General features: G+C 46.1%; 1 protein-coding gene across 1 annotated transcript in view; it reads left to right on the forward strand.

The window, feature by feature from the left end:
• Positions 1-15414, forward strand: part of ush2a (Usher syndrome 2A (autosomal recessive, mild)) — a 916330-nt gene that overhangs the window by 116954 nt on the left and 783962 nt on the right. Inside the window, exons 5-6 of the mRNA XM_078230465.1 lie at positions 4623-4686; positions 4867-5161. Of these exons, the coding sequence (XP_078086591.1) occupies positions 4623-4686; positions 4867-5161 (359 nt within the window). The remainder of the gene's footprint in view (positions 1-4622; positions 4687-4866; positions 5162-15414) is intronic.

Here is a 15414-nt window from a genome sequence, read left to right on the forward strand (position 1 = left end):
TTAGACCTGCTCTTACCAGGTCTACACTGCACACTTTGAGTTTCACACTCCGAGTTTCACACTCCCAGGCGACCAAAATCCAACTTGACTGGAGGCAGCTGATGATTGAAATGACTGGCTGCCTTATGTGAACCACGCACGCATAAAACGTGACATGTCCCCATTTCCTCTCCTGTAAAAACGGGGAGTGATATGATGGAGGTCGGGACTTGTGATTTCCAGACTCAACCGCCATTTTCACCACAGTAGAGAGAGTCTCCATCGTGTTGACAATCTCGACCAAAGAGTGACAAAAGCAAAAGAGATAAAGCGAAGGTAGAACCAACACAAAAACATTCAAGACAGCTAAGAGAAAGACACTATGGGCTGGATTTTACAGCCGCCACTAAGTGTGCTTTTGGCCAGGAGGCACATGAAATATAAGGGATGGTAAAGTCCACTGCCTTCTTGCCCACTGCTTTCCTACTCACCCTGGACTTGGTGCTCACTGCTGTGGGTCGGCAGGTTGTGAAATCCACAGCCCGGCGACCATTTTAGAATAATGAATGGGCAATTCAGCTTGTTATCAAACCAGTACTTCAAGCTGCCCATGCCACACATGGTTGGTGTGAACAGATGATCAGGAGTGAGGAGTCTGATTTAGAAATCTTTTAGAAAAACTGAGAAAGAAGGCAGGGCACAGTGTTTGGAGTGGCACCCTCCAAAAATGTTAACTCCCCCCGCGCCCCCCTCCCCCACCACCACTCCCATCTTTGTGCCTCCCTGCCTGGCCTCCAAAACCTGCTCCCCCATCCAACTTATCCACCTCTCCAGGCTACTCAATCCCTCCCCACCCAAAAAGACCTGAGTTACCAGGCTCTGGCATCCATCTTTTCTTCTCCTTGGGGCCTCCTTGCAGCCCTAGCAGCGCCTGTTACTCAGTCCTGGCACTGGTGGAACTGCTAGAATTGCCATCCAATCAGATTGGCTGGCAGCTCTTGAGGGCGGGACTTTGTCCCACCCAGTGGCAGAAGTCCCACTCGGGGCCATGCTTGTTTTTGGAAGCCATCAACGACCAGTTAATGCTTGCAACAAGGGGATGCGGATGGTGTGGGTGGATGCAGAGGGTTGGCGAGCAATACATGAAATTCCACACAGTTTTTTCAAACTTGGCACACACAATACCATGGGAGATTTGCTAATTATATACCAAAGTCTTGCATCAAGAACACTGGCAGCAATCAGCCCTCTACCACCACTGGTGCAGGCACTATGGAAACCATATACTCAAAAAACAATGACAGCTGGAATACATCTGGCATGTGTGTCTAGGTGCATGTGTGATGTTAAGCAGTTCCTCGTGTTTATTTGGCACACCATTTTGGACCCCAAAGGGCCACTTAACACCCTTTCTAAATCATTCCAAGCTGGACTTGCATAATGAAAAGCATAGGAATATATCACAGAAACCCTACAGTGCAGAAAGAGGCCATCCGGCCCATCGAGTCTGCACCGACCACAATCCCACCCAGGCCCTACCCCCATATCCCTACATAATTACCCGCTAATCCCTCTAACCTATACATCTCAGGACACTAAGGGGCAATTATAGCATAGCCAATCAACCTAACCCGCACATCTTTGGACTGTGGGAGGAAACCGGAGCACCTGGAGGAAACCCACGCAGACACGAGGAGAATGTGCAAACTCCACACAGACTGTGAACCAAGCCGGGAATCGAACCCAGGTCTCTGGAGCTGTGAAGCAGCAGTGCTAACCACTGTGCTACCGTGCCGCCCTATAGAAGGTGTAGGCATTTAACCCCTTGTGTGCCTGTAAAGAGGCAACCATCCAGTTTCCAGATGAGATGTTTTTGACTTACTTTTGCTGATACGGAGCTAGTGGAAGATATTCTTCTGCATTTGAGGTTGCAGCTGTGGCTCAGTTGGGGGCATTCTTGCCTTTGAGTCAGAAGGTTGCATGTTCAAGTCCATTCCAATGCAGTACTGAGAGAGTGCTACTCCATTGGGGGTTCTCTCTATCGGATGCTTGCAACAAGGGGATGGGGATGGTATAGGTGGATGCAGAGGGTTGGTGAGCAATACATGAAATACATGGATAAGATAACTGGGGGAGCAGGTTAAACTTCTATTATCTAAATGGAAAGAAATTACAACATGCTGCTGTGCAGAGGGACCTGGGGGTCCTTGTGCATGAGACGCAAAAACCCAGTCTGCAGGTGCAACAGGTGATCAAGAAGGCAAATGGGATGTTGGCCTATATCGCAAGGGGGATAGAATATAAAAGCAGAGATGTCTTGCTGCATCTGTACAGGGCATTGGTGAGGCCGCAGCTGGAATACTGTGTGCAGTATTGGTCCCCTTATTTGCGGAAGGATATATTGGCCTTGGAGGGAGTGCAGAGAAGGTTCACCTGGTTGATACCAGAGATGAGGGGTGTTGACTATGAGGAGAGACTGAGCAGATTGGGTTTGTATTCGTTGGAATTTAGAAGGCTGAGGGGGGATCTTATAGAGACCTATAAGATAATGAAGGGGCTGGATAGGGTAGAGATGGAGAGATTCTTTCCACTTAGAAAGGAAACTAGAACTAGAGGGCACTGCCTCAAAATAAAGGGGGGTCAGTTTAGGACAGATTTGAGGAGGAACTTCTTCTCTCAGAGGGTGGTGAATCTCTGGAATTCTCTGCCCACTGAAGTGGTGGAGGCTACCTCGTTGAATATGTTTAAATCACGGATAGATGGATTCCTGATCGGTAAGGGAATTAGGGGTTATAGGGATCAGGCGGGTAAGTGGAACTGATCCACTTCAGATCAGCCATGATCTTATTGAATGGCGGGGCAGGCTCGAGGGGCTAGATGGCCTGCTCCTGCTCCTATTTCTTATGTTCTTATTTTCTGCCTCTCAGGGAGACATATAAGATCCCATGTCATTATTTCAAAGAAGAATAGAGGAGTTCATCTTATTGTCCTGGCCAATATTTGTCTTTCATTCAACATCTCAAAAACAGATTATATAGTCATTACACATTGCTATTTGCAGGAGCTTGCTGTGTGAAAATTGGTTGTCACACTAACTACATTACATTAGTGAAAGTGACTCCACTTCATTGGTTGTAAAGCCCTTTGAGACATCCAGAGATCATGAAAAACACTAGATAAATGGAAGTTTTTCAAGGGAGTGGTGCTGGATCTTGATAAGGCAGCCAAGAAGATTGGTTGGTCTGACAAGAAACTGTCTGCTTCAGTAATGGGTCGTATTTGTAGTCCCTCTCAGGGTATAGCAATGCTTGGAAATGAAGCACCAGGCAGCATTGGAGGGAAACACTGTGCAAAGGGAGGAAGAGGAAAATGGGTCTTAATAGAAGGTCCCAAGCCCCAAGGATTTCTAAGGAGCACTTTTCCTCCCTCCATCTCAACCAGGAACAGTGCTTATATTTCATTGAGGTGGATACTGAACTTTGTCACCTCCTGCAAACCAACCTGCAGCCACACAGTCAAATCAGTCGCTGAGAAGTCACTGTCATCCTCAATTTCTATGCCAGTGGGTTCTTCCAGGTAGGAATGGGTAACGTTGGCAATATCTCACAGTTCATTCACTATCCATCATTGCAACAGGGAAGTTATGGAGGCACTGTTTGAAAAAGAGTGCACTTCCTTATCTTCTCACTGACCAGAGAGAGACAGGAAAAAAGAGCAAAAGAATTTGCCTGGCTGGCAAGATTCTCAAAGATGCAGGGTATAATTGACTGCACGCTTGTGGCTCTACAGGCCCCACATGTTAATGGGGAGTTGTTTTGTAACTGCAATGACTATCACTCTAGTAGCATTCAGTTGGTAGGTCACCATGCCCAAGGGATTCCCTCAGTGAGTGAATGTTATCCTAGCAACAGCTGCAAAGCATTCATCCTGTGCTAATCAGACATACCTGCCATCTTTTTCCCACCCCTGGGAATCAGTGCATGGATGCTCAGGGACAAGGGATGCCCACTCTATACCTTACACCTGACTAATGATTCCCAACTATCACTGATCGTGCATGGACAGTGTACCCACATGCAGACATTGTGGAGCAAACAATTGGTGTGTAGAAGTTCCTGTACTGATCGGGGGAGCTTTCCAGTGCTTGATGGCGACCCATGCCTCAGGTGCACAGAGGCCACCTTGGGAAGAAAAGTGGAGGAGGAAAGGAAAAGACATCCACGACCCCCGTGCTCCAGACAGGTTGTCCATGAACAGTTGCTCCCAAATCCCTACCTTTCAATTAAGCTACCACATACCATTATAATTTCCTCTTGCCTAAATCCTCAAATGTAAGGAGAGAAATTATAAAAGAACCAATCTACCATTGGCAATGAACAAACATCTACCAAGAATGTACGTAGGAGGGAAAGGAAGGGCATTCACTCCTAATGTTTGTTGAAGAGGTTTTCAACTCCTATCTTGTTTGGTTGATAACCTGAGTTGCACACCATTGGCAATAAGGTTTGTTACAAGATAAAACCATTAAGAAGTCAATCATTTATAATAAACCTTCCCGTAATAAACCTGACCCAGAGCTCTACCCTTGCCTATTTGGCTAGTACCTTTTAATCATACTGACTTTTTTGATGACTATTTCACAGGCTCTGAGCAGTTCATTGGTCGAATGCAAGATTTACGGTTCTATCAAACAGCTCTCACAAACAGGTAAATACATCTCCGTAGTTTCTTTAGTGCTGTCTTATCATTGGCATTAACATTTGATCAAAAATGTGAATTAATGAGGTAAATGCAAAAAGCCTTTTGAATGAGATTGCATGCTATGTGATTTATTTCACCTTCTGAATTTGTATTTGTTTTCTTTTATTGTTGGCTTTTATATGACAGAGAAATTCATGAAGTGTTTTCCGGTAAATTACCATTCATACACACCCAGACAAATTGTCGCTGCCCAGGGACCCATCCACGAGTACACCCACTTGTCCAAAGGTACTGCATTCCAAATGGTGCTGATGACACAACCAATGACCGAGTGCCTCGATTGAATTTGGATGGTCATCCGTTAGATTACATCAATGATGAGGACATCGGGACGTCATGGGTCTCCACTGTGTTCACTGACTTAGCTCAATTGGATGATGGAGTCAGCATAACTGTTGATTTGCAGAATGGACAATATGAGGTAAATTGAGTGATGTCAGGTTGAAAAGACTATCTTAATTTTAAAACAATGAAAACGTTGAAATAATTAAATGTATGCAATAAAACAATATTATGCTGAAACAGTGAGTGTCAAACATACCCCAACCTGTTGGCTTCCATTCTGCTGGAGGGAGATTAAAGGATATAATGGTTCATCAGACTGATTCCCGAAATGGCAGGACTCACATGTGAAGAGAGACTGGATCGACTGGGCTTGTATTCACTGGAAATTTAGAAGAACGAGAGGGGATCTTGTAGAAACATATAAAATCCTGATGGGACTGGACAGGCTAGATGTGGGAAAAATATTCCCAATGTTGGGAAAGTGCAGAACTAGGGGTCACAGTCTAAGAATAAGGGGTAAGCCATTCAGGACTGAGATGAGAAAGAACTTCTTCACTCAGAGAGTTGTGAACCTGTGGAATTCTCTACCACAGAAAGCTCTTGAGGCCAGTTCGTTACATATGTTCAAGCAGAAGCTGGACATGGCCCTTGTGGCTAAAGGGATCAAGGGCTATGGAGAGAAAGCGGGAGTGGGATACTGAAAGTGCATGATCAGCGATGACCATATTGAATGGTGGTGCAGGCTCGAGGGGCCAAATGGCCTACTCCTGCACCTATTTTCTATGGTTCTATGTTTCTATGGTAAGTGTGCGAAATAAAAAGAGTGGCCCTGAAAGTCCTCAACATTGACTCCAGGCTCCATGTGGTTACATGGCATCAGGTCAAACACAGACAAGGAATCTTTTGTGGGTAACCACCAATTTGTGTCCCTAAACTGATGAATCAGTACTTCTCCATATTGAACCCCATGGAGAAGAAGTACTGAGGGGAGCAATGACATACAATATACTCTGCATGAGGGGATTTCAATGTCCATTGTCAAGAGTAGCTCTGCAGCATCACTATTAAGTGAACTGGCCAAACACTCAAAGACATTTCTGTCAGACTGGGGCTGTGGCAGGCAATGAGGAAATCAACCAGAGGGAAAAAAACTTACCTGACCCAGTTTTCACCAATCGATTTGTCACAGATAGCATTGGTAGGAGTGACCATAGGACAGTCCTGGTGGAGACCAAAGATCCATCTTTACACTGAGGGCACCCTCCATCATGTTATGTGGCACAACCACTTTGCTAATGGATAGATTCAGGACAGATCCAGCAGCTGAAAACTGGACATCCTTGAGTGTAGCTCCAAGAACATTCAAGAAGCTTGACATAATTCAGGGCAAAACAACACACTTGATTAACATAAGAACATAAGAAATAGGAGCAGGAGTAGGCCATCTAGCCCTTCGAGCCTGCCCCGCCATTCAATAAGATCATGGCTGATCTGAAGTGAATCAGTTCCACTTACCCGCCTGCTCCCCATAACCCTTAATTCCCCTACCGATCAGGAATCCATCTATCCGTGACTTAAACATATTCAACGAGGTAGCCTCCACCACTTCAGTGGGCAGAGAATTCCAGAGATTCACCACCCTCTGAGAGAAGAAGTTACTCCTCAACTCTGTCCTAAACTGACCCCCCTTTATTTTGAGGCTGTGCCCTCTAGTTCTGGTTTCCTTTCTAAGTGGAAAGAATCTCTCCACTTCTACCCTATCCAGCCCCTTCATTATCTTATATGCCTCTATAAGATCACCCCTCAGCCTTCTAAACTCCAATGAGTACAAACCTAATCTGCTCAATCTCTCTTCATAATCTACACCCCTCATCTCCGGTATCAACCTGGTGAACCTTCTCTGCACTCCCTCCAAGGCCAATATATCCTTTTCCAAGTAAGGGGACCAAAACTGCACACAGTATTCCAGCTGCGGCCTCACCAATGCCTTGTACGGATGCAGCAAGACTTCTCTGCTTTTATATTCTATCCCCCTCGCCAACATCCCATTTGCCTTCTTGATCACCTGTTGTACTTGCAGACTGAGTTTTTGCGACTCATGCACAAGGACCCCCAGGTCTCTTTGCACAGTAGCATGTTGTAATTTTTTTTCCATTTAAATAATAATCCAATTTTCTATTATTTCTTCCAAAGTGAATAACCTCGCATTTGCCAATGTTATACTCCATCTGCCAGATCCTCGCCCACTCACTCAGCCTATTCAAATCTCTCTGCAGACCTTCCGCTTCCTCCACGCAATTCACTTTCCCACTTATCTTCGTGTCGTCAGCAAACTTTGTTACCCTACACTCAGTCCCCTCCTCCAGATCATCTATGTAAATAGTAAACAGTTGAGGCCCCAGTACCAATCCCTGCGGCATGCCACTAGTCACCATCTGCCAACCAGAAAAGCACCCATTTATTCCAACTCTCTGCTTCCTGTTGGATAGCCAATCCCCAATCCACGCTAACACCCTACCCCCAACTCCGTGTGCCCCAATCTTCTGCAGCAACCTTTTGTGAGGCACCTTATCGAATGCCTTTTGGAAATCCAAAAACACCACATCTACCGGTTCCCCTCCGTCAACCGCACTAGTCACATCTTCATAAAAACCCAGTAAGTTCGTCAAACACGACTTTCCTCTCATGAATCCATGCTGCATCTGCTTGATTGAACCATTCTTATCCATTTCATTCACCATTGTAAAAATTCATTCCCTCAACCACTGATGCACCAAGGTAGTTGTGTGTACTATCTACATGATGCACTATAGCACCTCACCAAGGCATTTTTTGACAGCACCTTCCAAATCTGTGACCTCTGCCAGCAAGAAGATAAGGGCAGCAGGGGCATAGGAACATCACCACTTTCCAGTTTCCCTCCAAGTCACCGATCATACCAGTTTGGAACAATAAATAAGGATTGCTATTCTTTCATTGCCACTGGAACTCCTTCTGTAAATGCACTGTGGCAATACCTTCACCACACAAACTGCAGCAGTTCAAGAAGCTGGCTCAGTACATTCTCATGAATGATTAGGGATGGACATCAAATGCTGATCTTGCCAGAGGCAATGATTTTTTAAAAAGTCCTTGGTTAGATACTTTCAGTGAAATAAACCATGATTTCTATTGGAATGTCTCCTGACAGATTCCAGCCTGTGTTCCAAATTAAAGATGGCCACTCATTGGTGCATGAGAAAATCACTTTCCGATAGAACTGCATTGCACCATTTTCAGAAGAAGAGAAAGTCAGAAGGAGAATCAGGGTGTAAAATGTAGTTGACTGCCCTAAGGTGACCAGAGGTCCGCTCACAAGGCTAAAGAAGACAATGTTGTGGTGCCGCTTGTAGTTATATGATTGAGGAATGCAAATAGTAGTGAAGGAGCTTCAAGGGATCAGAATTAAAATCGTGACAAGGTTGCCTGTGCTGTTTTCATACCTTGTTGTAGATTCTTGCACTGAGATGAATTAGAATACGTGTTGGTTTATCAGGTACTTATCTTGATTGAATGACTATAAATCTAACAAACATTAACTGGTGCTACTTTGTCCCTGTCCCCTTTCTCCACGGGGAAGTTGACGTAGGGGAGGGGTCAGGCTAACCGAATGACTCTCTCTTGGTTGGGAGTTCTTGTTCTTTGGCTTCAGTTGAGATTTGATGTGCCTATGCCTGCAGAAGCAGGCCCCATCCATTGATCCAGGCTTTCATTCTGGCCTGGATCTCTCAGAAGGAGGATGTGATCTTTTATCAGGGGGACTTGAAAAGGCCTTCATTTCGGTAGATGGTCAAAGATTAAAATCCTCCATTTTGTAAGGGAGATCGCACCCTCAACCCTCCTCCCTCCCACCGCCCTCCCCCCAACCTTGACTTCTGCCTCCCTGCGGTTGGCTGGCTGATACTTATATTTGAAGGTTTCTTGCCTGGTGATTTGGCTCAGATGCAGCTCCGCACCACTGACAATCTGCTCTTGCAAACTTCTTTTCCTGACCTCACGGACTGCCAAAATCAAGTCTCCATTGATTTTCCAGCTCCCTGTCTATCCTGTTCAACTTAATTACAACAATAGAATACATAATAATCTGAATTCTCTCTGATATGCCAAAATTTAAGACGTAAGAGGATCCTGAAGTCATAAAATGGGATCTTTGTCTTTGCATTGCCACATGATCATTAAACTGAAATATACTCAAGCTTAAAAGACTGGAATTCTTAGATCTTCATTTCTAACTCAACGTGAAGGTGTTCTAATCCAAAACTAATGCCAGAAGAATGCTTCAAATTAATCTGCTGAAAGCAGAAATACATATGCAGCAGACTCAGTAATTTCATCAAGTTGTGAGGTATTTTAGATGACTCCAGAATTGTACATAAATGCAAATAGATTTTTTGTAACGTTATGTAACTTCAATTTGTGATTCAAATATGCTATGGAGTTATAAGTTGTTGGATGTTTTGGCCTGTGAATCTCTCTCGACTTGTTAAATTGCTTATCTTGGCTGTGGCACAAAGGGAAGCACCAAAGCGAGAAATAGCACATTCCCATGACAGAATAGATCACTTGCGACCATCTTCTTGGCAGGTGGTAAAAGTACAACTCCTGTCCGATGTCAGTGGACCTTTGGAAGGCTGGACTGGAAAATCTCGGCCAGTACTCATAGAAACATAGTAAAATAAGAGCATGAGTAGGCCATTTGGCTCCACGAGCCTGCTCCACCGTTCAGTATGATCACAGCTGACTTTCTATCTCAGCATCATAATCACACGTTCTCCCCATACCCCTTGACACCTTTAGATCCTAGAAATCTATCTACTTTCTTCTTAGCTGTATTCAGTGACTTGGCCTCCACAGCCTTCTGTGGTAGAGAATTTCACAGGTTCACCGCACTCTGAGTGAAGAAATTTCAGTCCTAAATGGCCTACCCTGTATTCTCAGATTATGACCCTTGCTCTAGACACCTCCAGCCAGGGGAAACATCTCCCCTGCATCCAATCTGTCCAGCCTGTCAGAATTTTATGTTTCAATGAGATCCTCTCTTATTCCTATAAACTCCAATGAATTCAGGCCAAGACACTCTTCATATTATAATCCTGCCATTCCAGGAATCAGTCTGGTGAACCTTCGCTGCGGCCCCTCGATGACAAGTATATCCTTTCTCAAGTAAGCAGACCACAACTGCACACAGTACTCCAGGAGTGGTTTCACCAGGGCTGTGCACAGCTGCAGTAAGACATATTTGCTCCTGTACTCTCATCCTCTCATAGTGAAGGCCAACATACCATTTGCCTTCCTAACTGCTTACTGTGCCTGCATATGGAGCTGGGTTATTGTAAAATAAACCTTCCACTATGACAAAAAAGTTGTAAGTCCTATTACCACAAATTGTTTATGATGATAAACATAGAAGCTCTGAATTTCCATGGGATCAGCGGTGCATTCCTGGCTTAATTTAGTTGGGAATATGGTGTGTCTATAGGTAAGTCAATGATTGCAAACATAACCTCAGATATTTTGGGGAGGTGAGGGCAGGGTCAAGGAAATACCTGATGCGAGACTTACCTTTCCCTCTGATGTTCTCTTCAGTGTCATGGGCTGTTTGAAACAGACCGAACTGCTTTTCCTCCATGCATCTCCTTCTCCCTTTGGATTCTCTGCAATCTTATTACTACTTCCACCCTGTTCCTTTCCCCTTTAAAACTGTTATCAACATGGCTCACCCATTCTGACTATTGCACTATCTTTGACCTCCCTTTGTTGTTTAAGGTCTTTGTATGCATTGCCAGCTCTCAGTATTGTGCCTATCTCCCCCATAATTCCTTACTTGAATCCCTCCGGTCTGGTTGCCATAATGATCTGTACCTGTGGTTGTGGTGCATTATTCTTCTTGTCTCCTTACATCCCCGCAGTTTTAACATGGTTGGCAATATTATCCTCTTCGACCTGCTTTCCACCATTGTCAAGCTACACGGCGTTGCCCTGATATAGCTTCACTTCTGCCTATCTGGACAAAACTAATGTCTATATTTCATATTTTTGAAGATGGTATTCAAATCTGCCCCACCATTGGATCCCTCAAACTATTTGTGTCCCTTTGTATTATTTATCTGATGTATTATTTATCTGTGGAGAAAATGTTCTCTGACACCTACATTGGATGTTAAAGTGGAGTTCATGGACCTGAATCTACCATAATAGAAACACCTTATCTCACATAGAGATTATTTTTATTTAACCACTGTTGCAGGCATTAATAAAAAAGCCAACTGAACCTGTTCTGAAGTCTTCAGTTGTCCTAGTTGGCCAGACCAACTGGCGCCAAAAGCCTGTTGAATCATTAGACATTCTTCTTTTTGTTAGATTAGGATGTGAGTGTGTAATTACAGGAGCTTGATATAATTATGTTTGTTATGTCCTGATAACCACTGTTATGTTCTGATAACCACTGTTATTTTCTGATGACTGGACACACCCCTACCGGTGCTGCCTGAGGCTCCTCCCCTGTTTACTGGGGTATAAAGGTGGCTGCTCCTCCCCTTCGCCTCATTCTGGTCCGGTCCCTCGGTTAGAGTCTACTGTAGAATTAGTTCCCTTTTATTGTTAATAAAAGCCTATTATTCCAGATTCCGTCTCTGGGTGTTGATAGTGCATCAATGTTCTTACGTGCTTTGGGTCCTTCCTTCATGATCTTCAGATCTGCACTTCAATCATTGGTCTCTGAAGCCTGCCTGTGCCCCTTATTGTTCATGGTTAGTAGGTTTAGTAGGGTTACCTCATGGTGTCTTGTTACTGTTGTTCAATGGTTTTTTTCTCTCATATCTATACCGAGAATAATAAAATGGTTACAGCATTCTGGTCAGTTCCTCTGATTCCATAACTTGTCAAGAATTTTGTTCTTAGTTTGTTAGCTGCTTTTGTTATGACTCATTGGGTGGGATTTTACAGCCTCGCTCGGGCGAGACTGGAAATTTCCACCTGAAGTCAATGGAGATTTCCATTATCGGACCCTCGCCCGCGCCAATTCCGTGACGGGCGAGGTGGTAGAGTTCCGGCCATCATGTCTGTTAATGATATCTTTCTGTTTCTCAGCTTTTAGTTAATGTGGTTTGCATATCATTAAAGTTCTTATTGTAGAGATGTCTGAAATAGATTTTCCTTTCACCACGATGAATGACACGTTTTTCATTTTAATATTGAAAAACCTAAAACCATTGCTTTTGACAACTGCCGTAAACCCTGCTACATTGCCACCAATAAATTTCCCCCTTTGGCAATACAAGGCCCCAATATATGGCAGAAGAGGGAATGATCAAGGTATTTGTGGAAACCATTTTAACCATCGGGTGGCACGGCAGCACAGTGGTGAGCGCTGCTGCTTCACAGCGCCAGGGATCCGGATTTAATTCCCGGCTTGTGTCACTGTCTGTGTGGAGTTTGCACGTTCTCCCTGTATCTGCTTGGGTCTTGATGCGCGTTATCACACACGAGGCTTGATGCTCAGGAAATAAAGGCTTTTATTTGCTGTAACAAGGCAGCTACTAATTATATACACGATCCCAGACTGAGGGGTCCCAGACAGAGTAGAGACCTTTATACCTCTCCCAGGAGGCGGAGCCCGACTGGGATGTACCACAATAACTATAATACAAGGTGTAACAACCCAACCCTAACCCCAACAGCAACAAGTAGAACAACTCATCCCTAACCCCAACAGCAACATATATACATACTTGTAGTACTGGCCAGACCCTGGCTCAGTACTATCTAGTGGGAACCAACGATGGTTCACCACATTCACCCCTCCTTTGAAGACAAAGGCCGGCGGGATACAAAAACAGAATAATTTGTCATCAGTCTATAAGTTCAGACGGTCAGGGGGACCGCACCGTCGTTGTGACCTCCTCAATACCGGCGATGACACCGGTGTAGGCACTTGCGGTGGCGTTCTCCCCAAGGCGATGTCCAACTGTTCCTCCACAGACTCACAGGCCGGTTGACCCTGAGGTGACGGTAATCCATGGAGTTCCGACACGCCCTGAAGTGGCGACCATCCTCTGGACTCAGGCAAGCTGTACACGGGAGTAAAAGGGTTAAGTAATGGTCCCGATGCTGCCCGCGCCGTGTCCGGAGGGGAAACACGAGTTATGGGGTTTGTAACAGGGGGTATGGGAGCGACAGGGGTTGCTACGTCCCCTGCTGGCGCCAGGTCTCGGATCGAGACCATGTCCTCTCGCCCGTCAGGGTATGCCACATAGGCATACTGAGGGTTGGCGTGGAGGAGATGGACCTGTTCGACCAACGGGTCGGACTTGCGGGCCCTTACATGTCGCCGCAGGAGGACAGGTCCTGAGTACGTCAACCAAGACGGTAATGAGGTCCCAGAGGAAGATTTCCGAGGGAATGAAAACATCCTCTCATGAGGAGTAGCGTTGGTTGCCGTACACAGGAGTGAGCGTATGGAATGGAGCGCATCAGGGAGCACCTCTTGCCAACGGGAGACTGGAAGGCTTTTTGACTTCAACGCCAGCAAGACAGCCTTCCAGACTGTAGCATTCTCACGTTCCACCTGTCCGTTACCCCGAGGGTTGTAGCTCGTGGTTCTACTCGAGGCAATCCCGTATGAGAGCAGGCATTGCCTCAAGTCATCGCTCATGAACAACGAGCCCCTGTCGCTGTGAATGTAGCTGGGGTACCCGAACAGGGTAAAAAGATCACGGAATGCCTTGATAACCGTGGCAGCGGATGTATCAGAGCAGGGAATAACAAACGGGAATCTAGAGTACTCGTCAATGATGTTGAGGAAGTACACATTCCGATCTGTTGAGGGAAGGGGGCCCTTAAAATCGACACTCAGTCTCTCGAAGGGACGAGTGGCCTTGACTAATTGTGCCCGGTCAGGTCGGTAAAAGTGCGGTTTGCATTCCGCGCATACCTGACAGCTTCTTGTTATGGACCTGACCTCCTCCACCGAGTAGGGCAGATTGCGGGCTTTTATAAAGTGGTAGAGCCGAGTGACCCCAGGATGGCACAGGTCATTATGGAGAGCCTGCAAACGGTCCTCCTGTATACTGGCGCATGTTCCACGCGAGAGGGCATCCGAGGGCTCATTGAGTTTCCCTGGACGATACATGATGTCATAGTTGTAGGTGGAGAGTTCAATTCTCCACCGCAAGATCTTGTCGTTCTTGATCTTGCCCCTCAGTGTGTTATTAAACATGAACGCCACGGACCGCCGGTCCGTGATCAGGGTGAACCGTTTTCCCGCCAAGTAATGGCGCCAGTGCCTGACGGCCTCCTTTTCCACCGCTAAATGCCGAATTTCGGGGCCTTGGAGGGTGCGGGAAAAAAAGGCGACGGGCCTGCCTGCCTGGTTAAGTGTGGCGGCCAGGGCGAAATCAGATGCATCGCTCTCCACCTGAAAGGGGATGGACTCATCAACAGCGTGCATCGTAGCTTTCGCGATGTCGGCTTTTAGTTTATCAAAGGCCAATCAGGCCTCTGGTGTTAGGGGAAAAGAAGTGGACTTGATGAGCGGACGGGCTTTGTCCGCGAAATTGGGAACCCACTGTGCATAATAAGAGAAGAAGCCGAAGCATCTTCTCAGTGCTTTTGCACTAGTGGGCAGGGGAAGTTCAAAGAGGGGACGCATACGGTCTGGATCAGGGCCAATGACCCCGTTTTCCACCACTTATCCTAGGATGGCTAAACGGCACGTACGAAACACACACTTTTCCCTGTTGTAGGTCAGATTCAGGCGAGATGCAGTGCGTAGGAAATTCAGGAGATTTGTGTCGTGGTCCTGCTGGTCATGACCACAGATGGTGACGTTATCCAGGTACGGGAAGGTAGCCCGCAGCCCGTTCTGGTCCACCATTCGGTCCATAGCACGCTGGAAGACCGAGACCCCATTGGTGACACCAAAGGGAACCCTGAGAAAGTGATACAAGCGACCATCCGCCTCAAAAGCCGTGTATTGTCGGTCCTCTGGGCGAACGGGGAGTTGGTGGTAGGCAGACTTGAGGTCTATGGTGGAGAACACCCGATACTGCGCAATCTGATTGACCATGTCAGATATGCGCGGGAGGGGATACGCATCCAGCTGCGTGTATCTATTAATGGTCTGACTAGAGTCAATGACCATCCGGGGTTTGTTCCCACTCTTGACCACCACGACCTGCGCTCTCCACGGACTAGCGCTGGGTTGTATGATCCTTTCCTTGAGGAGCCGCTGAACTTCAGATCGAATGAAGATCCGATCCTCAGCGCTGTAACGCCTACTCTTAGTCGCAATGGGCTTGCAGCCTGGCACAAGATTCTGGAACAGGGAGGGAGTGGTGATCTTCAGCGTCG

The sequence above is a fragment of the Mustelus asterias genome, chromosome 15 (genome assembly GCF_964213995.1).
Source record: "Mustelus asterias chromosome 15, sMusAst1.hap1.1, whole genome shotgun sequence".
Classification (NCBI taxonomy): Eukaryota; Metazoa; Chordata; class Chondrichthyes; order Carcharhiniformes; family Triakidae; genus Mustelus; species Mustelus asterias.